Below are 27,410 nucleotides of genomic sequence, written 5' to 3' on the forward strand. Positions count from 1 at the left end.
TTTTGGAACAAACTTTTTATTACACTCACTTCAGAGACAGGATTTCCAGCAATCTGGATTCTCAAACTTTCTTAAAAAAAGGACGACGACCTGGAATAGCAACATCTGCATAAAACTCCTCAGGAAAATGATGGTCAAGAACTTTGTACGTCAAAGCAAAATAAAAGTAAGGTCAGAGTTTCACAAGTTTAATTTGGAATCCTCCCGTTGGCACAAAACTGGGAATGAAGACATACGATGCACTTTTGAGTACAAGCCAACGCCACCCACCCCGACCCACTCTTTGGGGTTTGGCAGACCCACATTTTGCAGGCAAAGTAAATGGAAAGGTTTCTCACATGCTGGCTCAGTAAGACAAGGTTGCCCTTTCAAATTCTGGGTAGTTCCAGGGCTGATGTTGATTACTAGCAAGATCTTTTTATCTGCAGGGTGCGTGATAACAGCCAAAATCTAGATGCAAACCTTTTCAAAAGAATGTCAGTCAAGGAATCTTGAAAGTGATGCCAACTGAGAAGGGAATCTGGAACACAACTTGCGTTGGTCCATCTATTTGTTTGCTGATCCCCCACCAAGTCCAGATTTCCTCTTTACTAGAGAAATGGCCGGTTGCGTCCAAACCATGAAGCACCGCCAAGGAAGCTGTGAGTTGCTGCTCCTCTTTCAGGAGTCCTGAAGGTTGTTTTCATTCAGGAGGATTTTCTCACCAGGCTTAAAGGCTGGCATGCCACGGTAAGGACAGCTGGCGCAGCGGAAGGCATCCCCCAGGTAGCACTAGAGAGAAACAAAAGTGGCGTCTGAAGAAGGCGAATCCATCAGACAAAGAGCAGCCAGCCTTCAGGGTGACCTGTGCTCTTAATTGTAGGAGACAACTAGGCTGAGCCCGAGGGTGGGGTCAAAGACATCATCAGTCTGGAGTCTCTAGGCCCTGTAAGAGACCTAACTCCAGCCACCCTTGAAGTCCACTAACTCTTATCTGGCGCCAATTCACCTGGACATTCAGTCATTCAGATTCTGGTGTATAGGTTGCATGGAATACCCTTGTAGGACTTTTGAACCCTATCCTGCCTTCTGACTTCTTGCACCAGGCATTAATGACAGGACAGGGAAATAAAACAGGCCAGATGTCTCTGGGAGCCAGATGCAAACTCGCTGAAGAGCCCAAAGGCTGCTTATGCTGTTCTTATTCCATCCAAGGAACCATCAGAGTCCTGATTTTATGCCACCCAGCCACCTTGCAGGGGAGATGGGTTGCATAAAAATGAATAAACAAATCCATGAATGAAGCAGCCCAACCATTACAGTTGGGCAGAGTGGGTGTGCTCCAGGCCCCTTCTATTAAAATGCGGTCTTCTTCTGGGAGTGAGGAAGGGGGTCTTCTCTGTCACAGCCCCCAACCTCTGGAATTGCCTCACCCCAGAGATATGGTGGCGCCGACTCTACTGACATTCTGGAAAGCCTTTAAGACTGGTTCTGGTCGTAGGCCAGGGATTAACAATGGGGAGGGGAAGGACTGTCTGATTTTACAACTTTCGTGGTGGTGGTTAAGCAAACATTGCGGTCAATAAGCAAACAGAGTAGGTCTTGAGTGAATACAACTGGTAAACTGGTTTCTGGCGAAAAAATATAGATTTCAATCATGTGTCCACGGGATGCTGCAATGGCCATAAGTGTAGGCCAGTTCCCAAGCCCCCAAATTGTGATCACGTGATGTGGGAGGGTTGTTGGAACTTTGAAACTAAGTTGTAAAAGCTCTGGAGAGGTCTGTTGTAACCGCTAAGTCGAAAACTACCTGTATTATACTGTGTAAGCCACCCAGGGCCCACTGGGGTAGGCACCTCTATTAAATTTGATTGAAAATTTGATTGAAAAATGACTAATCCAGCTAGATGATGAATGGGAGGAATACTGTCACACAGCTGCTACCTCAATGCCTCCCAACAGAGAAGGGTGTCATCCAAATCCTGCTCTCCTGGATCTATATTGTGTTATGGCACCAAGATCCAAAATCCACCATGCTCCAAAACGCATGTCACATATGCAGATGATGAATGTGGATGATGGCTGCTGATTCCTCATATCAGAAGAATGATCCCTTTTTAAAAATCTAGTTAATTGCTTGAAATGCCATCAATCAAAAGCGCACACAAATCAAACCCAGCATCTCTGTTAAAACTTGAAATTAAACTGGAAGCATTCTAATGGGAAAGGCATTTCCTCCTATGAGGCAATAAATAGCATCCTCTAAAATAGCATTTCCTCCATATCTCTTACTTACTAAAAATATATTAAACCAACAACTAAAATTAGCAATGGCCTATTTGTTCATTAATAAAAATCCTTATTCTGTAAATTATCATTGTGGGACACATAGCCGGCATTATATTATAATTGCCGTTAGACAAAACAATGTCTGGCTTGAGAGTGGGGAAAAAATAATTACGTTGCCACATGCAGATTTTGGCTGTACGCCTTTCTTCTCCTGCTCTAGTTCTTCAGCAAGGCCGCAGGTGCTGAGGAGGAAAGAGATGCGGTAAGTTTAATAGGCATAAAGAGACCCTGAAGATTGCCTTGTCCTTGCAAATCCTCGCTGATGGAGGAAACATCTATGCATGTCCTTCCTTCTTTTTTGCTCATTTGTTCTCAAAAGGGGAAAACTTCAAGAATTGCCAAATTCATGTTGTCAATGTACCCATGTTTCCCCGAAAATAAGACCCTGTCTTATATATTTTTTGCCACCAAAAAAGGCACCAGGTCTTATTTTGGGGGGATGTCAGCCACTGACTTGAGCGTGTTGCCCCTGGCCTCCTTTTCGCTGTCAGAGGCCTTTAGGAACGACTTCTGCAGCCAGCAAAGCTTTCCTGAAGGCCTCTGCAGCTGATAACAGAGCTCCGGATCGATCTTTTTGATCAGGAAAGCTTTGCTGGCGTTGCCGGCCACAGAAGAAGTAAGCTGTCAAGGCAGGTGATGGGGAGTGTGAGGCCTGGCTGCAACTGTCTGAAGGTAAGTAGTATGGCAGCTCTACCCCACCCCTACCCTAGCTTAATTTTTACCCGTCCACCCAGGAGTGGGCAGGGTCTTAATTAGGGCTTATTTGGGTTTAGGGCTTATATTGGGCATATATGTAAAAATCAAGCTAGGCCTTATTTTTGGAGTAGGTTGTATTTTTTCAGGGAAACACAGTATGGACTACCCTGTTCCCTTGAAAATAAGCCATCCCCTGATAATAAGCCCAATTGAGCTTTCGAGTGCATGCACTAAAATAAACCTCCCCCGAAAATAAGCCCTCTCCAAAAATAAACACAGACCTGGAAATCAGGTAAGATGGCAAAAGGAGCCCATCTTGCTCCACGCGCCCCAAAATAATAAGACTTCCCCCAAAATAAGGCCAGGTGCTTATTTCAGGGTTCAAAAAAAATATAAGACAGGGTCTTATTTTCAGTATTAAATCTCTCCTGTCCCTTTGTAACCTTCAATTGTGTGAAACGGAGCATTGTAGGGCAACTATTTTTGAATCAAGTAGCTCAAATGGGCTAACTTAAAGCATGCATCCAAAATCAAAGACTTGTTACTCCCGTGGGATTGAAATTTCCAGATCTTCAGACCAGTTGTACAGGTAACCCTCGATGTACTACCACAATTGAGCCCACAATATATGTTACTAAGTAAGACATGTGTTGAGTTTTGCCCCATTTTATGACCTTGCCACAATTGTTAAGTGAATCACTGCAGTTGTTAATAACACAGTTGTTAAGTGAATCTGACTTCCCTGTTCACTTTGTTTGTCAGATGGTCGCAAAAAGGGACGATCAGATGACCCTGGGACAATGCAACCATCATAAATATGAGTCAATTGCCAAGCGGCTGAATTTTGATCAGGTGACTGTGGAGACATTGCAGTGGTCATAAAATGTGAAAAACAGGCGTAAATCATTTTTTTCAGTGCTGTTGTAATCACTAAATGAACTGCTGTAAATTGAGGACTACCTGTAGTGTCAAAATTGTGCCTGTTGCAACGTCCCTGTGGCTACATGAATGGGATTTCTGACATTCCAGCAAGGTTCCCACATGCAAAGCTGATGGGGAAACTGGTAGGAAGTTGGAACTCATTCCCACTGCTTTTTTCACCTGTAGTCATTCTGTTATCGCTTTAAGTAAGCATCTTGGAAAGGATAATCCAAGGGATTACAGATCAGCTAGTATTTAAATAACTTCAACTCCTCATTTAACCCCAAAGAAATGTGTTCACCCCATCGTAAGAATAATTTTAAATCAGAGTTTCTCAAACTTGGCAAGTGGGCTTCAACTCCAATTTCTGTCTGGGAAATTCTGGACTTCCACATCCACAATTCTGGAATTCCATCCACATCTTAAAATTGCCAATTTGAGAAACACTGATTTAGAAGGTTTCAACAGGATTGCAAACTAGTCTCTATTTTCTAGAGTTATTTTCTCTGCAGCATTTTTGTTATCATGCTTCAGGGATGTATGTACAGGTAAGTCCTTGACTTACCGTATTTTTAGGTGTATAAGACACACTGGAGTATAAAGTGCACCTAAAGTTTGGGGGAGGAAAACAAGAAAAAAAAAATTCTGCCTCTGCCTACCAGCATCAGGATCAGCAGCGTCCTCACTTCCATTCGGATTTTGATAACGGGTAGCATAGATCTTTTTATCAGTTTAAAACAAATCCTATCACTCTATTTAACTGGAGTGGGTAAGGTACGGTGGGGGATGATTTTAATAATAATAATAATTATTATTATTATTTAATTTTTATACCACCCTTCTCCCGAAGGAACGCCAGAAAACGCAATGTATGGAGGCAACGCTCTTTTTCCTCCCTGATTGCCCGAAGCAATTTGCAAAGCCGCGTGCCCTCCTCCTCTTTTTCTGAAGTTGGCTTCTGCTCCTGGCCTGGGAGGCAGATCTGGCCAGGAGGAAAGAGAAAGTAAGACTGCGGAAAAGGAGGAGGGGGGAACCTAGCTTTGCGAAGAGCGTTGCCTCCATGCATTGTGTTTTCCGGCGTTTTCCTCCTCAATTCCCTGAAGCAATTCGCAGAGCCGTGCGCCCTCCTCTTCCTCCTCCTTTTCCGCAGTCTCACTTTCTCTTTCCTCCTGGCCAGATCTGCCTCCCGGGCCAGGAGAAAAAGCCGACTGCCCTCAGCTGGGGTCATCTGGAGAAAGGGCAGTCCGGGCGGCGAGCCACCTAGCCTTACACCTCTCGTGCAGAAGCGCCCACTTTGCAACAGCACTGCCTCCATGCATTGCATTTTCCTCCCCGATGCAATTCGCAGAGCCGCGCATCCTCATGAAAATGCAGCAGCGGGCGTTTTAGGTCAGTTCCAAGCAGCACCCTAATGTGAGGATCCCTGCCGCCTGAAACCGCCGGAAAATGCAATGCACAGAGGCCGACAACCTCCGAAGAGTGGGGGGCGGCAAGTGGATGGGGCTACATTCGGCGTATAACACGCACCCAGAATTTCACCCTCTTTTTTGGGGTAAAAAGGTGTGTCTTATACACCGAAAAATACAGTATTATAACACTCACCAATTCTTACAGGCTTTCCTCTTTCCAGATTCCTTACAAGAAGGTGCTTTGAGAGATGCTGGATCTGGCTTTTTCAAATCCTCAGGATCTAGAAGCTCATCTGAATCCAGGAGATCCTGAAGACAATAAGGACCCAGAGAAAACAAATCCCAATCAATCCTTGATCCACAGGAAGCAAAGATCCCTGTAGTTACATTTGGGAAAGTTTGTTAATGCTTAGAGTTGCTGAACAGCTTTAAGACTTTTTAAAGAAAAGCAACAATAATAAAACAGAGTGCTGGGGTTTCCAGTGACATCACCGCTCCTGCAGGGTGCTCTAACAGGGCACTCCGCGTTAGAAGATCGTAAAAGTCAGTGAAACAGTATAAATCACTGTTCACTGACCTTAGCATACCCCTTGGGCATAAGGGGGTTTATGCAGAGCTGTGGGGGAGTGGTAGATCTATCCAGGGGGTTTGCTCTTAAGAGCGAATTTTTTTGGATTTATGATCCCACCGAACTTCATTATCTCCGACTTCAAACGTGCTCCTGTTTTTTTCAGGAAAAAGGAGTAGGAGTCACTTCTGCTCAAAAGGACTTGTTAAATTGATTGATTTTCTAAGCAGACGGGAATTTCACAAGCGTTCGATCTTTGAAGTAGAAACAACACGGCAAGTATACCGACTCCCCTTTTGAAACTTGAAACTTCTCTTTGTCTCTGATTAATTGACTTTTAAAATGGCGTCTGAAAGTGAAAGTGAACTTTTTTAGTACAACAAAGTAGCGTTATTTGTGGATTGTTACAAATGGAGTTCTCTTATACTGAAAGGAGTAAAGGAAAGTTAAGTTTAAATTCCTGATTCTTTTGAAGACAGAATGGCAGCTAAACCTTTAAAGCCTTCTGGAAGAAGGGGATCTGAACCAAGTCTTGAGGATATATTGAAAGTACAATTAAAACTTTCTGAAGATAGGCAAAAAGAGATGATGGAGAATTTTAATGCAAAAATAAGAGAAGATATTCTCATGGCTGTTCAAGGATTGAGTAAAAAAATTGAGGGATTGGAAGAAGAAATGCAACAGATCTCTCAGTCAAATAAGCATTTAGAAGACAAAATGCAAGGTGTTCAGAAAAAAGTGGATCAAAATGAAGATCAGGTTGTGATATTACAATATAAACTTATGGAAGGAGCTCTTAGAATCCGTTGTATGCAAGAACAGCGAGGAGAGGACTTAAGAAAAATTGTATCAGAAGCATTGGCTGAACTTATTGAAGTGGAACCCCAAGAGGTATCTTACCAAATTGATAAAATATATAGAGTTCCTGGATCGCAAGACAGAGAAAGCTTCCTCGGGACATTGTGGTTTATTTTGTGAAAAGGACTATGAGAAATCAGATTCTGCAAGTTTCATATCAGACAACTTTAAAAATTGGAGAACAGGAGCTGAAGGTGCTGAAAGAGATTCCTTCCAAGATGTTAAGAGATAGGAAGGAATTTGTTTTTTTTACACAAGAACTTAAAAAACATCAGATTCAATTCAGATGGGAGGTACCAGTTGGACTGACAGTATTTTATCAAGGAAGGAGATATAGAATTGACACTGTTTTAAAGGCAAAGGATTTTCTTTCTACAGTTTTGAAAGTCGAAATAGAAGTGATAGAAAAACTTCAAGAGATTCAAGAAGGCGTGGTGATCCAAGAGGCTTCATTGCTGCCAGCATCAGAGGAACCAGAGCAAAGGGTGACAAGAGGAGCTCTTAAGCGTAAAGAAGAGCAACAGTCTCAAAGTAAAAGTCAGGACCCCAGTATGGAAGCTGTGGGAGGAGCTAGACGGAAGATACCAGAGGAGGATCTTCCGTCGTTTGCTTCAAAGCTTCAGGAGGCCAGTAATGGCAAATAGAATTTTGTCATGGAATGTTAATGGCTTGAATTCAGCTCAGAAAAGAAGGAAAATATTTCACTACTTGAAACAATTTAAAAATGATGTGATTTGCCTGCAAGAGACACATATCAAATTATCAGACCAAAAATACTTAATTAACTCAAAATTAGGTAAACATTTTGCTGCATCAGCTTTGGAAAAGAAGCAAAATGGAATTGTTGTATATATCAGGAAAGATATACCAGCTAAGTTAATTGAGGCAGATATTCAAGGAAGATTTATTGCTATTGAACTGGTGATACATGCAAAAAAGACTTTGCTGATAGGTATTTATGCACCTAATCAGCAACAAGAAAAGTTTTATAAAATGTTACACGAGAGGTTGATCCCCTGGGATTATAGTTCGTTTATTTTATTAGGAGACTGGAATGGAGTAATTGATACAAGTGATAAGAGAACCTCTTCCAAGAAGATACCTATACATGCAAAACTACCAAAATCCTTTTTTGAAATGATGGAAGACTTTGAGTTTAGAGATATATGGAGGTTACGGAATCCAGATGAGAGAGATTTTACTTTTTTCTCTGATAGGCATCAATCTTTCTCACGTATTGATTTTATTTTAATTTCTAATGACTTGCTTTCTAGGGTGAAGAAAATGAAGATATTTCCGAGGTGTTTAACTGACCATAGCCCAGTATGGATGGAATTATTACAAGGAAAAAAAGGTGGTAGAACATGGAGGCTGAATGAAAATCTGTTTAGATATGAGGATAATGTAAATCATTGTAAGAAACAGTTGGAAGAATTTTTTGATTTTAATATGCACAAGGGGACACCTATAGGAACTGTGTGGGAGGCGAGTAAAGCTTTTATTAGAGGTATATTGATATACTTGGACAATAGGCAGAGGAATAATAAACAAAGGCAGCGTAGGTACTTGGAAGAAGAAATTCAAAAGAAGCAACAGTTATTAATTCAAAACCCACAAGATCACAAACTTAAAGAGGCTATAAGAATATTACAGAGTCAATTTAATATGTTAATGGCAGACCAGGTGGCAACGAATATACAATATGCTAAACATAATACCTTCTGTAATGCAAATAAACCTGGGAGATGGCTGGCATATAACTTAAGGAAAAAACAGAAAGCACGTGTCATACAAAAAATAGAATATAAAGGTAAAGAGATATATCAACAGGATAAAATTAAAAAGGCCTTCTCAGAATTTTACACTGCTCTATATGCAAAAGACAAAATATCGAATAGGGACATTTATGATTATTTGAAAGATTATAAGGTTAATATTCTAACATTAAAACAGAGGGAGGAGCTGAATCGGCCGATAGCTACTGGAGAAATAGTGGAGGCAATTAAACAATTAAAAATGGGGAAAACCCCTGGTACAGATGGTCTTACAGCAAGTTATTATAAAAAATTACAGGATGAAATATTATACCCACTTAAAGAATTATTTAATCAGATACAACTAGGAGTGGGAATACCCCCGTCATGGAAAACATCTTTTATTTCACTGATACCAAAAGAGGAGCAAGATTGCTCTGGGTACTTACGGGACCGCCTGCTGTTACCGCATGCCTCCCACCGACCCGTACGCTCTCACAGAGAGGGACTTCTCAGGGTGCCGTCCGCCAAGCAATGTCGGCTGGCGGCCCCCAGGGGAAGGTCCTTCTCTGTGGGGGCTCCCACACTCTGGAACGAGCTTCCCCCGGGTTTACGCCAAATACCTGACCTTCGGACCTTCTGCCGTGAACTGAAGACACATCTTTTCATTCGCGCGGGGCTGGCTTAAATTTTATTGATTTTAAATTATCTATTATTAATTTTAATGGGGTTTTAGTTTTATATATTTTAATGTTTTTTAGGCCAATTATAAAATAAGTTTTTTATTTGTATTTTAAATTGTATATTGTATTGTTTGTTTTTATTTTTGGCTGTACACCGCCCTGAGTCCTTCGGGAGAAGGGCGGTATAAAAAATCGAATAAATAAATAAATAAATAAATAAATAAACCTAAACTACAGGCCGATTTCACTTTTAAATAATGATTATAAGATTTTTGTTAAAATAATAGCAAATAGATTAATGTTAGTTTTACAACAAAGAATTCATACTGATCAATCTGGTTTTATAAAAGGGAGGCAGATGAGGAATAATGTTAGACAGATTATTAATATATTGGAATATTTGGAAAAGAAGAATACTTCAGCAGCACTTATTTTTTTGGATGCGGAGAAGGCCTTTGATCGATTGCATTGGGATTTTTTTATTTAAATTAATAGAGAAAATGCAATTTGGAGATTGTTTTGTTAGAATAATTAAAGCGATTTATGGAGAGCAAACAGCTCAGATTATAATAAATGGTAGTTTGACAAAAGTATTAAGATTGCGAAAGGAACGAGACAGGGATGTCCCTTATCACTATTGTTTGTTTTGACTCTGGAACCATTATTAGATAAAATACGTGAATTAACGAAAATAGAGGGAATTAAAATTAGACAATATGAGTACAAAGTTAGAGCTTTTGCAGACGATGTAGTAGTTACTTTAACAAATCCTATAAATTCAAGTAGATCTTTGTTGGAAGCAATTGATAAATATGGAAAGGTATCAGGATTTAAAATAAATCAGAATAAAACAAAAGTGATAATCAAAAATATGTCTATACAACAGAAACAAAAACTAGAGGAAATAACAGGATTTGAGGTGGTAAAAAAGGTTAAATACTTAGGGGTTTATATTAGTTCATCGAACAAGAAACTTTATAAGAATAATTATGACTTGTTATGGCAAAAAGTTCAGAATGATATGAGTGTCTGGAAAAAATTGCAGTTGTCGCTATTGGGGAGGATTGCGGCTATTAAAATGAATGTGTTACCTAGATTTTTGTTTCTGTTCCAGATGATACCAATAATTAAGAAAGATAAAAATTTGGAGGATTGGCAGATTGGGATTAATAAATTTATATGGCAGGGTAAAAAGGCGAGGGTTAAAATGAAAATAATACAGGACTCACGGGAAAGAGGTGGCTTAAAAATGCCTAATTTTAAACTATATTATGAAGCAGTAGCCCTTTCAGTAATAAGTGACTGGTTTAATTTAACGGAGGAAAGAATTTTGAATATAGAAGGTTATGACTTGTTATATGGATGGCATGCGATTTATTTTATGAAAAAAGTGGATAGGGCTTTTAAGAATCATGTGTTGAGAAGTGCTCTTTATGGTCTGGAAAAATATTCTTATAAATTAGATTACAAGATTCCTATATGGGCGAGCTCCAGACATGCAATAGAGAATATAAATATAGAACAGAAACAGGAAATGATTACTTATAAAGAACTTTTGTATGCTGAAGGAGGTAGATTGCAATTAAAATCATTACAGGTATTAAATGAAGAAGGGAGGAATTATACTTGGTTTCAATATGGGCAAATAAGTGCTAGATGGAAAGAGGATCAAAAAATTGGTATAATGCAAAGGGAGGAAAATTTAATAAAGCAAATTAGAAATCAGACCCAGGAGCATATAAAGAGATTGTATAATGTGTTGCTTGAAATAGATTCGGAAAAGGATTTAGTAAAGGATTGTATGATAAAATGGGCACAGAATATTCAGGAACCAATAATGTTGGAAACATGGGAGAAAATCTGGGTTAGAAATTTTAAGTTTACACAAGCACAAAATTATCATGTATGTATCCTGATATCCAAGCGAAATGTTGGAGGTGTGATTGTGATGACGCTACATACTTTCATATTTGGTGGACTTGCAAGAAAATTAAGGCCTTTTGGATAAGAATTTGGTGGATTATTCAAAATGTACTGAAGAAGAAGATAAAGTTCCTGCCGCAATTTTTCCTTTTGGGAATTATAACGGATTGTACAGGGATTGAGACTAAATTGATTCTGAATTTAATAACAGCAGCAAGACTGTTGATTGGACAATACTGGAAGAAAGAAGAGGTACCTACAATAGAAGAATGGATATTGAAAGTCATTAATTTGGCTGAGATGGCTAAAATCTCAGCTTTTTAAAAAGATAATACGCAGGAAAGATATTTAATTGAATGGAAAAAATGGATTGATTATCTACAAAACAGATATCAGATTAAGAAATATCAGATTGCCTTTGAATAATTAGGAAGTATTATTTTATGTAATGGGGGGGTTGGGAAATGAAAAGATTTGGATGAGGTTAATTGGATTAGAAGGGAAAATTTTACTCTATGTTTGGTTTATGTATAACAATACCTTGTGATTGACCCGGGAAGCCGGGGGTGGGGGGGAAGGGAGGGGGGAAGGGGGTTTTCTGGGAGGGAGGGGGGGAAAAAGGGGGGGAAATGTTTTTGTTTTTTAAAACTTTTTCAATAAAAAAAACAAAAAAACAGAGTGCTGCTACTATCAAAATAGGGGAACTGTATAAAATCCAGATTTTGGGGGAGAAACTATCGACATATAGTTTTAAAATTCCTCTTGGGTGGAGCTGCCCAACTTTACTTAGTCCCATTTTCCTGGCTTAGGAGACGGTTCAGGAAAAATGTGATATACAGAAAACATAATGTTACATATCACTTCCTGTGAGGTTGTCTGTCAGCCTTTGGAGGGGCCCTTCTGCACCTACCACGTCCTCGTCATCCATATCATTGGCTGAAAGAGTCCAGAGTTTTGCAGTCGTGGGATCCACCTTTGGTTTTTCTGAAACAACCAATTGACCACAGAGAACACAATTGTAAAGATGATGCAATAAGCCTCAAAACCTCTTCTTGGTCCTGTGATACAAAACAATCTCAGGGACTTTTGACACCTCTGAGCTAAGTGTATTCTTTAATAAGCAATTTAAACAAAAAAATTATAATCATGGAAAAATCTGATCAGTATTATTCTTTTCCCCTGAAAAGGCTCCAATGAGGTCTTTAACTGAGATGGGACCTGTTAATCAGCCAGGCTTTTCAGAACTAGTTTTGTGTGGAGGTGAAATTGTTGGACTGGGAGACTGGGAGTTATAGTCTTCCCTTAGGCATTAAACCAGCTAGGTGACTTTGGGCTAGTCCATTCTCTTAACCCAACCCACAAGGTGGTTGTGGTGAAAACAGGAGGTGGGGAAATTATATTCACTGCCTTGAACTGGACAAAATAATGGTAGGGTATACATTAAATCATAATTTACCCATACTTAGGATGGTTTCTACTGATGTGCATAAGTGAACCAAGGGGCAAGATCTGAGAAGATAAAAGCATCTGTCTATGGCTTTCTTACCAGTTGTTGGTTTCTTGACAGTAGAAAGCTTGAGCTGACTTGAAGATCCAATCTCAAAATTGGGCTTTTTGCCTTCCAACTGAACTGCGAGAATTTCATTGCACTGCAGATCCAGATGCTTCTGGATAGCCTGAATTTGTTCTGAGGTTAAAGTGTCCTTCTGCAGCTGGAAAGCAAGGGGGGGAAAACAAGTTACTTTACCAGTTAATCCATTCAGGCAGGGAAGACAAAGTGAGTATTATCAACAATGGCTAATTAAAAACAAAATAACATTTTCCCCTATTAAAGGAAGATTTTTCCAGAGGCATTTTTGCTTGTTCGCTATGTAAATCCAATCTTTTGCTTCTCAAATGTATTTTGTATTTCCTTTGAAGTATGAACTGAGTTTATAAGGTTGCTGTATTGCATATTTTATATATTCTTCTAGCAACCAGCTTTATAAAGCTGTAATTTTGAACAGCAGCATAAAGGCCTTTTTAAAGCGCAGAGTTTTTTAAAACGATCTCGTGAAAACTCAACATCAAAATGCTTACCTCTTTTACCTCAACCAAACCAGAGAGTGTTGCAATTGTTTGTAGTTTGCTTACTGTCTTGAGTTTGTCATCTTTATCTGAAAAATACAACAGATAGCAAATATCCATAAATAAAAGTTATGAGGAAACAAAAAAAACCTTGAGTTTTCCAAATCACTCCAGATAAAATAGATTGATTTAATAAAGGAATGCAATAGGATCAGGCTTCTCTTATGTACTTATGTACTTCCACAATTTTCAGAGCTACTAACGGTCCTATAGTTCACATTTGTGTCAAAAGGATCAGCCATTGCAATCACCTTACCTAATGTGTCCACCAAAGTGGTACCTATCTATCTACTTGCAACTGCACGCTTTCAAATTGCAGGAGCTAGAATGAATGATGGGAGCTTATCCCGCCACGCAGCAGCACTCTGGTCTTAAATGCGGGCTTGCTGATCATCAGTTCAACATCCTAATCACGTGGGACACGTTGTTCCTGTTCTTATCTTGATCTATAATTCTTAATTGTCATTTCATTTCCTTCACCATGTTTCACAGGAAAAAGACTTATACTTGCGTCAGGAAATTAGAGGGAACCTCAAGGATTCTTCCCAGCCCTCAAAAATCTCACATCAACTGCATTACATTATTTTCTTGTCTCAACTGAACAGTCAGGTTTTAATATTCAGGTGGTAAATAGTTTGAAGTGAGTTCACCTTTAATCCTCTATCAGCTTGTCTGGAATCAAATTGTCATTTGTTTGTTATTTATCCCTACCTTCCCTGCAATTTTCTGGTAGAGACAAAAGAGAAAGCACTTTCAATTGTAACACCACTACTACGGAGCCCACATAGACCCATTTTCAGATGTGGATTAATAGTATGCTGCTATAACATAATGTATCTTAATCTGCTGTCTTTCTTTTTTTCACTGTTTAAATGAGACTGCTTTGCTTTGTATTGTATCTGAATTCAAATTTTAAATGTTAAATGTTTCATCGAGCAGGATTAGCCTAATAGTTTTTAATAGTTTTAATTAGTTTTTAATGGGATTTAGCAGATTTTTATAATTTTGGCCAATTTAAAATTAGTTTTTTAAAATTGTTCTTAACTTTTGTATTATTGTTTTTTACTTGGCTGTAAACTGCCCTGAGTCCTTCGGGAGAAGGGCGGTATAAAAGTTGAAATAAATAAATAAATAAATAAATAAATAAATAAATAAATAAATAAATAAATAAATAAATAAATAAATAAATAAATAAATAAATAACTTTCTTAAAATAGAAAAAAGGAATAAAAAATAGCCACAGTACTGAAATCCAGATATGGGAATCAGAAGATGGAATTTAGGAGAGGTAAAATCAGTAGGGGTGCAGCTTTGGGGCCAGATAGTGACAAGAGAAACCAGGGGAAAATGCAAAGGATGGAATTGTTGGGGGCAAGAGGCTGACTCTGTAAACCGCTTAGAGAGGGCTGGAAAGCACCGTGAAGTGGTATATAAATCTAAGTGCTGTTGCTATTATGATAGACCAGTTCTAACCATGGCTGGCTGATGTCCTATTTTAAAAGCTGTTTCTCCCTGTTCAGAATGAGGAATTGTAACTGGATAAAATTAAACACTGCCCCTCTTCACACAGGTGCAACCTGGGCTACATGTGGTCTCAGCCAGTGACAGCATCAGTTTAATTTTGTCTGGCCCAGAAACTAAGCAGAGTCACACCAGCCTGTTCCTTTGGAGGGAGGTTTTCCATCTTAAGGTTACTGAGGCTGAACTGGAAAGCCAAAAACAATTCTTGGAAGAGACAGTTGCAGCCTATTTGCAGCTATTGTTAGGAAAACTCCATGGATGTACAGTATCTATGTAACCATCAAAAGTTAGGCCAAACTCAGAAAGAAATGATATTTTGGAGTACATATTTCCCCTCCCAAGGGATTTCCCCAGATACCATGGTTTAAACTTATGATCACAATACAGCCCTGAATTTTTGTTGTTAAGTGAGGTATTTGTTAAGTGTAATTTGCTCCATTTTACAGCCATTCCAGCCACAACTGTTAGGTGAATTTCTGCAGTTGTTAAATTAGTGACACAGTTAAGTTGTAAACTGGTTTCCTCACTGACTTTAGCAATAGCACTTAAGACGTATATACTGCTTCACAGTGCTTTACAGACTCTCTAAGCAGTTTACAGAGTTGGCCTATTGCCCCCAACAATCTGAGTCCTCATTTTACCGACCTCACCACGGAAGGATGGAAGGCTGAGTCAACCTTGAGCAGTTCAGAATCAAGCAATCAGCAGAAGTAGCATGCTCTACTGCATTTTAACCACTGAGCCACTACTTTGCTTGTTAGAAGATCATAAAATGTGATCGCATGATTCCTGGACACTGCAAGTGTTCTAAATATGTGTCAGTTGTCAAGTGTCTGAATTCTGATCACGTGGCTATGGAGATGCTGCAATAATTGTAAGTGTGAAAAACGATCGTAAGTCCCTTTTTTCAGTGCTGTTGTAACTTTGAACGGCCACTAAATGAACTGTGGTAAGTCGAAGGCTACCTGTACAAGTGGGTACATCAAGCAAGTCTTTACTAGCCTTTTATACTCCATAAGTGGAAAAGTGAGCGTGGCTTAGGTGATAGAGCTGCAATTAATGGCCGGAGGTTAGCGAAGGATTAAAGACTTACTTGTTTCGGGGGTCACCACTTCTTTCAAAAGGACACGACCTCGAGGCTTGACAATCCGAGCTATTTCAGCAAGAAGCTCTGCACTGTGCTGCGTTAGACTGCCAGGAACCAGCCCCGAAAGAACCACATCAAAGCTAGACTCTTTGTGGGATGCTGAGAAAATAAAATGGGAAGCATATACATGTACCAATGATGCTTAGCCGTTTCAGTATATGCGTGTACCCAACATGCTAGCTATGGAATTCTGGGAGTTGAAGTTTGTACAGCTTAAGGTTGCAAGTTCAAAAAACACTGCTTTAGTCACTGATGACTTCCATGCAACAAATAACCGTTTGTGGAGTTAGAATGACTGCTTGCAAGTGACCATGCTGGAAAACTCTTGTGGAGATTGATCTCCAGCTTGTACAAACTGAGGAAATATCCAGATTCCCTTTGTATACTCTCCCAACCAAGGACCCTGAGTTCCACAAAGAAAGTTACCTTATTCTGTGCCAAATATTGCTGTGGAAGTTGTGAGTTATGTTCTGCTTTCTGAGAATATGCTTTGCCTGCCTTGATTCTGGCCTTTCTGAATGAGACAACTGAGCCTCTGTCTTCAGGTAAACCTTTTACCCATCAGTTGGATGCAGCTTACCTTGAGTTTGATTCCTTTACTAGGCCTCTTATTTTACATTCTTATAGACCACATTCTATGGCCCCTATATAAAATTATGTTTCTCATACAATTTATGAGAAACAAAATAAGAGGTTTCTCTGGTAGATCTTTGATGTAAAGATCTGCAAGAGTTTTGTGCCAGAACACATCCTCCACTCCAAAATGGGCCACTACCCTTCCTCCTCCACTCCACAATGAGCTTTAACCTACATTTTATTAGGTTCTTTTTTTTAGTTCATGTTATTTCTTTGGTAACTTTCGGTATCTATCTGCATTTATACATTTCCTTTCCCCTTCTATTGTGTGGATAGCTATCTAAAACTTCTTTGGAACCATCTCTTCAGATGGAAAAAGGAATTTATTTTTCATTATTTGGAAAGTTAATTATCATCATTAACTTTGACTTGATTGTGAATATTGCCAGGTGGTAAGATGCAGCAGAAAGGAGATGAACTGGAGTATTTCTTTCTCTTATCAGTAAACTTATTTTGGCCATGCTGTTAGGAGGATGTATTTTTGATAGACTATTTTAATTATTGTTGAATAAAAAAAGCACCCCTCCGATACTCATTTAGGGTTTCTCTCTGCTGTCCCAGACTAAAGGAGTAATCTCAATACACAGTGTCTAAGCAATTTTACCTGTAATTACAGGTAGTCCACACTTAATAACCACTGTGTTGCTAAGCAACATGGCTGTAAGTAAAACACCATATGACTGTGCCAACTTACACCATTCTTGGTATTGTTAACCAAGTCACCCACAGTCATTAAGTGGGACATCATGTGACTGAAACTTGCAATTTGACTGCTGGCTTCTCTAGACTTTGCTTGTTGGAAGTTGGCTATGAAGTGCAAAAAATGTCAATCACATGATCGTAGGATGCAGTGAGTCATGAATGCACACCGGCTGCCAAGTGCTCAAACCTCAATCACGTGGCAGCAGGGATACTTTGACAGTAACAAGTTCAAAGACCTGCTAGAAGTCTCCTCATTAGGGACCAATCATCATTTCAATGCTCATTAAACAGGGCAGTCGTTAACCAAGGATCACCTTGCACAGAGCATAGCACTTAGCATACATTAGTTTTCTAATATATTAACAATAATGAAGAATTCTCCTTTATAAATGGCACATGTTATCTTTAACTGAGTACTTTTGAACACTCACAGTAAAGCAGCTGATTGACGTTTTCTACAGAAACCTGATTTTTAGCTCCAATAGCAGTTTGAACATCCTGGACAAATTTCTGAAGTGCCTTGGGAGAGGCATAACTATCGCAAACCACAGCCACTTGTTCACCAAGAGAGATCCCATACTCTGCCATACTGGAATTAATTCCAAGATCTGAAAGAAAGCAGACATTGTTCCCTAAAATAAAAGACACAAAATGTAGCAAATATAGGTTCTAATTAACACAATATATTTGAGGTACTCTGTGAGTTGCATCCAGAAAAAGCTTACATTTAGAAGGCATCATGTTGAAGAATTGCATGCTTTCCAATTATAGAGAGAACTAGAAAACACTGTGTGAAATATTTTACAAGTAGTCCTCATTTAACAACCAGTTAAATGGTTGAAGTTACAAATGGACTTCTGCAGAGCTGCTTACGACCTTATCTGATTTCCAGGTTCCAAAAGCAGCACACATCCCTGGTCACGTGATCCCATTTTGGGAGCTTGGCATCCGGCTCACAATTACAGTCGTGTGCAGTGTTCTGCAGTCACATGATCCCAATTTTTAGTGGCTTTTGCTAGTTTCTCACCTTTATTTCTGACAAAAAAAAAAGCCCATTGGGGAAAATGGGAAGACGGAAATGAGAAAATCCAAGATGAGACAGGCAATTAAGAAATATGAAATATAAATAAAGAACATGGGTTTGCAAGATCCAATCTGGGTCGGTCTCCGGGACCAGAGGTTTACTGTTTATAGCAAAGGAAGAAGGGGACGACAGAAAATGAGGTGGCTGGATGATCACTGAAGCAGTAGGTATGAGCTTAAATGGACTCCAGAGGATGGTAGAGGATAGGAAGGCCTGGAGGAACGTTGTTGATGGGGTCGCGATGGGTCGGACATGACTTCGCAACTAACAACAAACCTCTGGACCCAGTGACCAACCCAAATTGGTCTTGCAACATTGTCCTGGGACCCGTACATTTCCCTTCACTCATAAAATGGGTTTGACTTAATGACCACAGCATTTGCTTAACTACTTCCCCAAAAAAGGTCATACAATTGGGCCCAGTCAAATGGTGACCCACTTAATGCTCATCACTGCTTACGACCATAAATCCAGGCTCAATTACAGTTGTTAGTTGAGAATTACCTGTATTTTGCTTGAGTACTCATATTGAAAAATGTATATCTGAGTCCTTTCTTAAAGTGTAGGTAAGAAATGTTTAATGCCTTAAAGCAATATGCTTTTGAATAGCCAATAAAATAATGAATAATAGGAAATCTACTATCCTTGGTTCACATCAGCTGACAGGGGGAAAGGATCTTCCATTCTCAACAGTTATTTTGCTAAAGGCAAGATATGATAATTCGGACATAAATTTTAATTTCCTCCTCTTTTAAACTAAAATCTATTTCAAAATCTTTTCTTCATTTTCTGCCTCCAGTTACTGTCAGCTACAATAAGTATCCTTAAATATTTCTTTAAAACTGTGCTGTTTAACACAGAGCCTGTTTTATATGCAAACTGAGGTTTAAGGGGATAGAGCTATACCCATGTTAACAGTAATTGCAAGAAGATGAGAACAAGGATATATGCTCAATTCTTTTTCAGTGCCCCCAAAATGGCATTTTTGTCATTATGAGCAGTATAAGTACCAGTATAAAATAGTTTTAGCTGCATTTCCTTTTCTGTCCTGTCTTTAGTTATTATTTCTTGTGCATTCCATAACAAGGGGGTGGTGTGATAAGTATTCATTTGTTTATTCAATGTGCAATCATAGCCCAAACATTACAACACTAAAAAGGAAGATAAGCCTTACAGACCACAGCACAAAAGCCAGATAGAAAGAAAAGGCTCTGCAATACTTATTCAAGAAAAAAATATTTATGTTCCTGGGTCAGACCCCTGACCTTGAGAACAGAATTTGGTCACTGCCAAGGATGCAGAATCATAGTGACCAGCCAGCAGCAGTTTAATATAAAAACAATATCTGCATTCTGGGAACTCAGCTAACGGCAGTGCAGTGCATGTTTTATTATAGATATTAACTCTACAACAGAGGCACTATAATAAAACATGACTTAAGGATTCCATTACATTTGACCTGCAATGGCATAATAAGCCATTATTTTGAATTTTCCTTCTGGACAGCAGTAGGCAAGGTGTCACAGTTAATGTATGGTACCTATGGACACCAACTAAGGGGTCGGGGCTGCCTTATACAAAAGAAACAGAGAAACAGGACACTAAATCCGACCCAAAACTCCTTGTCCCCTCCTGTTCCTTCAGCCAAGCCTAGTTCCAGGAACAAGCATCAAATGTAGGAAAATAAGAAGGAAAACAGCCAGTTTGGTCAAACTTGGTGATTTTTAAGACTTGTGGACTTCTACTCCCAGAATCCCCCAGGCGGACCTGCGGACTTCAACTCCCAGAATTCACAAGGAGCTGAGGTCCACATTTCTGGCTGGGAAATTATGGGAGTTGAAGTCCAAGTTGAAATCTTAAAAGCCAAGGTTGGAGACCCCTGGTCTGGTGATTAAGGCACCGGGCTAGAAAGCGGGAGACCTCCCGTGAGTTCAAATCCCACCTTAGCCATCTTTACATTAAACCTTTAAATCAGGGGTCTCATCTGGCACTTTAAGCCTGGAGGACTTCAACTCCCAGAATTCCCCAGCCAGCTTTGCTGGGAGTTGAAGTCCTCCAGGCTTAAAGTTGCCAAGGTTGGAGACCCCTGATTTAAATGACACCACCTTTAAATTCTTTCACCAGGTTCATCCAGCAAGGGTATCAAACACGGAGTGTTTCTCTAAATTGACCCCCAAGTCCCTCCCAGGGGTCTGTGCAATCGAAATTATTTACCAGATATTGAATATTTTCCCCCCTATAATTTAAAACAAGGTCACTCTTCTCATCGGGTTAGGGGGAGGCGTGAAAAACAGGGATTTCCAACTTGATTTGATGTTTGATGTTTGTAAAGATCAAAATTGACACTTTCGTCGTGAGATTCAAGCTCCCCCACCCCAGACTTCACCTCATCCCTCCCCTCCAGCCCAGAGAGCAATTGTTAGGGTCACGTTGGAAGCCCTGAGGAAAACAAGGCCGATCGGGGGATTAAGAGGGCCGGCACGGTCGTCCTAACCTTCGCTGAGAACGAGCGTAGCCCGGCCCACCTCTCCGGGTTGTTGTGCGGGGGTCTCGGACAGACCCTGGAGCTCCCACGGAACAGGCGAGAAGGAAAAGGCCTCCACGGCGCAACGTCCCCCAGGCTAGCAAAGCCTCCCCGCTCCTTTCTCGCTACCTACCGTTCGCCCGTCGTGCTTCTCGGCCCGGCTGCCGTCCTGGTTTTCTCCTCAGCTTGGCCTGCCCTTTTCAAAGATGGCGCCGGAGCGCCGGTGGGAAAAGCTGCTCCCGCCCCCTCCGACCCGCTTCAAAGATGGCGCCTCCTGCAACGGGGGGCCCTGGAGTTCAAAAAGAATCGAGCGGAATCTCTGATTGGGTGGAGGCCGCCTGCGGGGGAAGCCGGGAGGCCTTAACCGTCGGTGGCGCCTCGCTCCCTCCTCCCTCCCCTGCGGGAGGCGGCCCCGCCCCGCTCCATAGATGGCGCCCGCGGCGGTTCGCCCCGCCTCCTTGTCCCGTCCCCGCTCGTCGCCCGACTCAAAGATGGCGGCGGCCGCGGCGGGGCTGAGGCGATCGGCCCGGGGGCTGCTGCGCTGCCCGGCGGGTGAGGTGCTCGGGGGGAGAGCGGGGCTCGGGCCGACGGGGTGTGGGGAAGGATGTCCTCGGCTTCCCCCGCTCCGGGATAGGCGGGACCGGGCTCCCTGCCATTCAGGAGGGAGGACGGGAAGGTGAGGTGAAGGGCGAGGGAGGCCCTTCAGCCCGGCTTATTTGCATACATCAACCTAGAATGCCCTCTTGAAGGAGTCCGGGGCGAGGCGAAGTGGGACTACACCCCCTATCATCCACGGCCGAGGCGACTGCAGGGCCCATCATCCACATAGTTCCCCCGCGGGGTGCACCCCTACTGCGCCTGCGCGGTAGGTTGGACAGAGGATCCCCATTGCAACTTGTGGGCCACCAAGGCGCTCTCGAACCCTGCTCCTCTTGACAGCTTGGACTGCAATACCCATAAGTCCCAGCCAGCAGCCTGTTAGAGAGATTCTGGGTTTGGGAGTCGAGTTCTGATTGTTTCCAGATCTTCTGTCAAATCTTGGTGTTTGCTTCCCAGGGAAGGAGCTTCTCGGCCTGGAGCAAAAGTCTGGCCTTGGATGGCCCGATTTTCTTGCAATTTTTTCACTCCTGAATTTGGAAGCGGTGAGATTGCAAAATGGCATCCTGTGCCCAATGCTTTCTTATTCCATTCATTCATTCATTGATCCTATTAGGCTTCGGTCACTTAGGCTCTTTAAGAAGCTTACAGATTTTCAAAATGGCAACAAGGTTAAAACTAATGAGTATAATAACTATTCAATAAAACAACATGGTCATATATAACATCACAGACTCAAAAAAAACCAACAACACCCCTGAAGACAATCTTCATTATCCCTTTAGCTTCAAAAGATTAGTGATCTATCTCTCTCTCTCTCTTTTGCTTCCAAGTTCCTTTTTGTCTGGCCAAATGCCTGCAGTTTTGTTGGCAAGGTTTTCAGAAATGGCTTGCCATTGTCCTTCCCAGAGCTGAGAGAGAGTGACTGGTCAAAGGCCCCCCAGCTGGCTTTGTGCCTAAGGCAAGACTAGAACTTACTCCCAATTTCTGGCCAATTGCTTCTGAAATCTTGCCAAGAAACCTGCAGGGACTTGTTTAGGCAGTCTTACAAGAACCAGATATGATTGAATGGAGGGGGGGCGGGGGAAGACAGCATTTGGTAGAGCAGCCAAGAATGTCTTGGAAAAAATGCTTGAGATCCGAAGTTGTGTGCCTGGTGACTATAAAGTAAGTTGGACTTAGAAGAAGCAGGAGGGGAAGAGTATTGGCATCTTTGAACTTTGATGTTGGAGAAAACAGAACTCCATGAGCAGTCAAGAAAGCAAACAAATGGATAATTAAACAAGCGTTGATCCAGAATGCTCCCTTGAGGCACATATGACTAGGCTCAAATTTTTCAGACACATTATGCAAAAACCCACCTCCTTGAAAAAGTATATAATATGGTGAAAGGTGGGATGAGGGACAAGGGAGAGGAGAAACAACAAGGCAGATGGACTCAATTACAATAACAGTATGTGCAGTGTTGAAGGATCAGGTTGGAGACCAATCATCTTGGAGATTGCTAGGAAGAGGTGACTTGATGGATGGCAAAGAATAGAATAGAATAGAATAGAATAGAATAGAATAGAATAGAATAGAATAGAACAGAACAGAACAGAACAGAACAGAACAGAACAGAATTTATTGGCCAAGTGTGATTGGACACACAAGGAATTTGTCTTGGTGCATATGCTCTCAGTGTACATTAAAAAAAAACCTTCATCAGGGTACAACATTTACAGCACAAATGATGGTCATAGGGTACAATTTAACCCTTAATGATAGCAACAAAAAGTTACAGTCATACAGTCATAAGTGGAAAGAGATTGGTGATGGAAACGATGAGAAGATTAATAGTAGTGTAGATTTAGTAAATAGTTTGACAGTGTTGAGGGAATTATTTGTTTAGCAGAGTGATGGCCTTTGGGAAAAAACTGTTCTTGTGTCTAGTTGTTCTGGTGTTCAGTGCTCTATAGCATCGTTTTGATGGAAGGAGTTGAAACAGTTTATGTTCAGGATGTGAGGGATCTGTAAATATTTTCACGGCCCTCTTCTTGATTCGTGCAGTATACAGGTCCTCCATGGAAGGCAGGTTGGTAGCAATTATTTTTTCTGCAGTTCTAATGATCCTCTGAAGTCCATGTCTGTCTTGTTGGGTTGCAGAACCAAACCAGACAGTTACAGACAGATTCAATAACTCTGTAGAACTGGATCAGTAGCTCCTTGGACAATTTGAGCTTTCTGAGTTGGCGCAGAAAGAACAGTCTTTGTTGTCCTTTTTTGATGATGTTTTTGATGTTAACTGTCCATTTTAGATCTTGCGATGTGATAGAACCTAGAAATTTGAAGGTTTCTACTGTTGATTGTGTTGTCAAGTATTGTGAGAGGTGGAAGTATGGAAGGGTTTCTCCTAAAGTCTATCACCATTTCTACAGTTTTGAGTGTGTTCAGTTCCAGATTGTTTCGGTTGTACCACAAGGCTAGTTGTTCGATCTCACGTCTATATGCCGATTCATCATTTTCTCGAATGAGACCAATCACTGTTTTGTCATCTGTGAACTTCAGTAGTTTAACAGATGGATCGTTGGAGATGCAGTCATTGGTATACAGAGAGAAGAGAAGTGGGGAGAGCACACAGCCTTGGGGGGGCCCTGTGCTAATTGTACAGGTATCTGATGTGATCCTGCTTAGCTTCACCTGCTGCTTCCTGTTTGTTAGGAAGCTTGTGATCCACTTACAAGTCTGTTCCGGTACCTGTAGCTGGTTTAGCTTAGTTAGAAGAATGTCTGGAATGATGGTATTGAATGCTGAACTAAAGTCTACAAAGAGGACCCTTGCATAGGTCTTTGGAGACTCAAGATGTTGTAGGATGTAGTGCAGAGCCATATTAACAGCATCATCTGTTGATCTATTTACTCGGTATGCAAATTGCAAGGGGTCTAACAGCGGATCCGTGATGGTTTTCAAGTAGGAAAGCACTAGCCTTTCAAAGGCTTTCATGACTACAGATGTTAAAGCAACTGGTCTGTAGTCATTCAGTTCCTTGATGGTGGGTTTCTTCAGCACTGGGATGATGGTAGAGCGTTTGAAGCAAGAAGGAACATAGCACATCTCTAGTGATTTATTGAAAATATGTGTGAAGATGGGGGCCAATTGGTCAGCACAGACTTTTAAGCAAGAAGGAGTTATCTTGTCTGGGCCTGGAGCTTTTCCTGACTTTTGTCTGTGAAATAGGTCCTGCACTTCTTTTTCTGTGATCACTAGGGGTTGTGAACCCAATGGGATGGAGTCAGTTGAAGGAGGCTTGGCTGTTGTTGGTGTGTCTGAGATGGGGGTTATGGAGATACATGGCTGTAGTTTCCTTTCAAACATGCAGTAAAACTCATTCAGGTCATCTGCCAGTTGTTGATTTCCTTGAGCCTGGGAGGGAGGTTTGCCATAGCCGGTGATATTTTTAAGAGTAATCTTAAAGTTAAGATTTAGCATAATCAGCAGTCAAGGAGAAAGAATATTTTAATGGGACTGGGGCTTTTTAGATAATGCCAGCCTCTGTTGAAAGTTATTAGATAACTTTCTTTGGCATGTTATGAAAGAAGACTTGGATTTTTAGACAATACTTGTCTGGCATACCAGTGACATATTTTGTAAAGGCACATATCTTACTTTTAGGCAGCGTGATTTTGCACATAGGTCTGTTGTAGGCTTTGGCTTCGAATTCTGAAATGTATAAGGGGGCTTTCACAGCATACAAGATGATTCAGTAAGTTTGCTTGTTACTCAACTAATTTCTTTTTTCAGTCTTTCGAAGCCAGCTGTATCAATCTCAGCGGGCCTTCCATCCTGCAGTGGCATTGCAAAGAGTTTCAGAAGAACAGAAACAGACCCCCTTCCCGTCTCCCAGTCAGCAATATTCAGCATCTTCCCCCCTGGATGAAAAGCAACCAGGCTCACACCCCAGGTAATTTGCATAATTTCTGTCCCAAATGACCGTGAGCTTTCTTCTTTCCCCAAAGTAGCAATTCTTTGCTTTGGAAAAGTATAATGAACACATTTTAATGAGTAATTTAGCAGCTGGTATTCTTCTGTCTTACTCCGAGGATGTTGCAAAGCAGGGTTCAAATTGACAACTGAGCAATTTTGTGAACCAGGCATCTCTAGAGTGATTGGGTGTGGTGTTCATGCGCTAGTAAACATCGATAGATAAATGCTGGCTAAATTTATAGAAATGCTAAGTCATAATGTAGTTTATTTGATGTACTGTATGTCTTAACTTTTTTTCTTATCAAAGCTGCCTATAATGTAACCAAAAATATTGTGTCTAAACAAACTATGTTAATCAACCATTTATCAAGTAAAGGCATGCCCTGTTTCATGATGGCATCAGTTATAATTAGGAAAAATAATAAAAGCTTTGGACTTTTCATGTTTAAAAGTGCTTGTAAGACATGCCTTCCTATGTTTTTATCCCTAGTTACACAGATCAAGGTAGTGAAGAATCAGAGGGCTATGAGAGTGAGGAGCAGATACAGAATCGGATCCTGACAGCAGCTCTGAAATTTGTGCCCACTTATGGCTGGACAGTGGATGCAATTGCAGAAGGAGCTAAGGTTTGTATCAAGAGAAGACTCAGAAGGATCGATGCTTTAGCTTAACTGAATTCCAAATTCACATTATTACTATTACTATTACATTTTTCAGTGCCGTTGTAACTTTGAACTAAATGTCACTAAATGAACTGTTGTAAGTCAACTATTTATATTTCCTTGTAGATTTACAATACAAAACAGAATTTCCTATTTTTATGACATGAAAATTACTGAGGACCTGGATTAAAATTGCTTGGTGGGTCAAGAGTGACATTAATGCAGCTGAAAAGGGGAAAAAAATGAAGGCTCCACATGCATTATCTCTGATCTTCTGAGAAACCCCTGGCAACTTGATCATTACAAGTACAGGTAGTCCTCGACTTACAACATTTCGTTTAGTGACCATCAAAGTTAAACCGGCACTGAAAAATGTGATTTAGGACCAGTTACAATCTTTGCAGCATCCCCATGGTCATGTGATCAAAATTCAGATGCTGGCAACAGGTTCATACTTATGACCGTTGATGTCTCCCAGGGTCATGTGATCCCTTTTGCGACTTTCTGTCAAGCGAAGTCAATGGGGAAGCCTGATTTCGCTTGGACTATTGCAATGCTCTCTACATGGGGCTCCCCTTGAAGAGCACCCGGAGACTCCAGTTAGTCCAGAATGCAGCTGCGCGGGTGATAGAGGGAGCGGTTTGGAGCTCCCATGTAACACCCATCCTGCGCAGACTGCACTGGCTGCCTGTTGTCTTCCGGGTGCGCTTCAAGGTATTGGTGACTACCTTCAAAGCGCTCCATGGCTTAGGACCAGGATATTTATGGGACTGTCTACTGCCATCTTCTATCTCCCAGTGACAGGTGTGTTCTCACAGAGAGGGACTCCTTAGGGTGCCGTCAGCCAAGCAATGTCGACTGGCGGCCCCCAGGGGGAGGACCTTCTCTATGGGGGCTCCTACCCTGTGGAACGAACTTCTCCCTGGACTTCGTCAACTATCCGACCTTCGGACCTTTCGCCGCGAACTTAAAACCTATTTATTCCGTCTAGCTGGACTGGCTTGATGTTAATTTTTTAATTTGCTTTTATGGGTTTTAAATTTTGTAAATTTTATAGGGTGTTATTGTATTTTAAATTTTGGCCAATTGAATAAGTTTTTTAAGGGGTTGTTCTTAATATTTTATGTGCTGTTCTTTTTGTATTTTATTCTGGCTGTGCACCGCCCTGAGTCCTTCGGGAGAAGGGAGGTATACAAATTAAATTATTATTATTATTATTATTATTATTATTATTATTATTATTATTATTATTATTATTATTATTATTATTATTATTATTATTATTATTATTATTATTATTCACCTAA

The 27,410-nt window shown here is 40.8% G+C and overlaps 2 protein-coding genes across 4 annotated transcripts in view; one reads left to right on the forward strand and one right to left on the reverse strand.

The window, feature by feature from the left end:
- CIAPIN1 (cytokine induced apoptosis inhibitor 1) lies at nt 1–21,158 on the reverse strand. 3 transcript variants are annotated; one of them, XM_058155240.1, is made up of 9 exons: nt 21,015–21,158; nt 17,705–17,881; nt 15,882–16,034; nt 13,220–13,296; nt 12,687–12,852; nt 12,051–12,124; nt 5,548–5,663; nt 2,441–2,510; nt 1–771 (listed from the first exon to the last, which is right to left on the reverse strand). In XM_058155240.1, the coding sequence occupies exons 2-9, from the start codon at nt 17,859–17,861 to the stop codon at nt 661–663; spliced, it is 924 nt and encodes a 307-aa protein (XP_058011223.1). In that variant the 5' UTR covers nt 17,862–17,881; nt 21,015–21,158; the 3' UTR covers nt 1–660. The 3 variants fall into 3 exon arrangements, with proteins under 3 accessions (XP_058011223.1, XP_058011224.1, XP_058011226.1); XM_058155241.1 differs by lacking the exon at nt 21,015–21,158 and adding an exon at nt 20,852–21,000; XM_058155243.1 differs by lacking the exon at nt 21,015–21,158 and adding an exon at nt 18,150–18,301.
- The window catches only part of COQ9 (coenzyme Q9), a 25,834-nt gene continuing 19,575 nt past the window's right edge, over nt 21,152–27,410 (forward strand). Inside the window, exons 1-3 of the mRNA XM_058155235.1 lie at nt 21,152–21,433; nt 25,259–25,418; nt 25,932–26,067. Coding sequence (XP_058011218.1) covers nt 21,310–21,433; nt 25,259–25,418; nt 25,932–26,067 — 420 coding nt within the window. The 5' untranslated portion in view covers nt 21,152–21,309. The remainder of the gene's footprint in view (nt 21,434–25,258; nt 25,419–25,931; nt 26,068–27,410) is intronic.

This window comes from Ahaetulla prasina, chromosome 12 (genome assembly GCF_028640845.1).
Source record: "Ahaetulla prasina isolate Xishuangbanna chromosome 12, ASM2864084v1, whole genome shotgun sequence".
In the NCBI taxonomy this organism is placed as follows: Eukaryota; Metazoa; Chordata; class Lepidosauria; order Squamata; family Colubridae; genus Ahaetulla; species Ahaetulla prasina.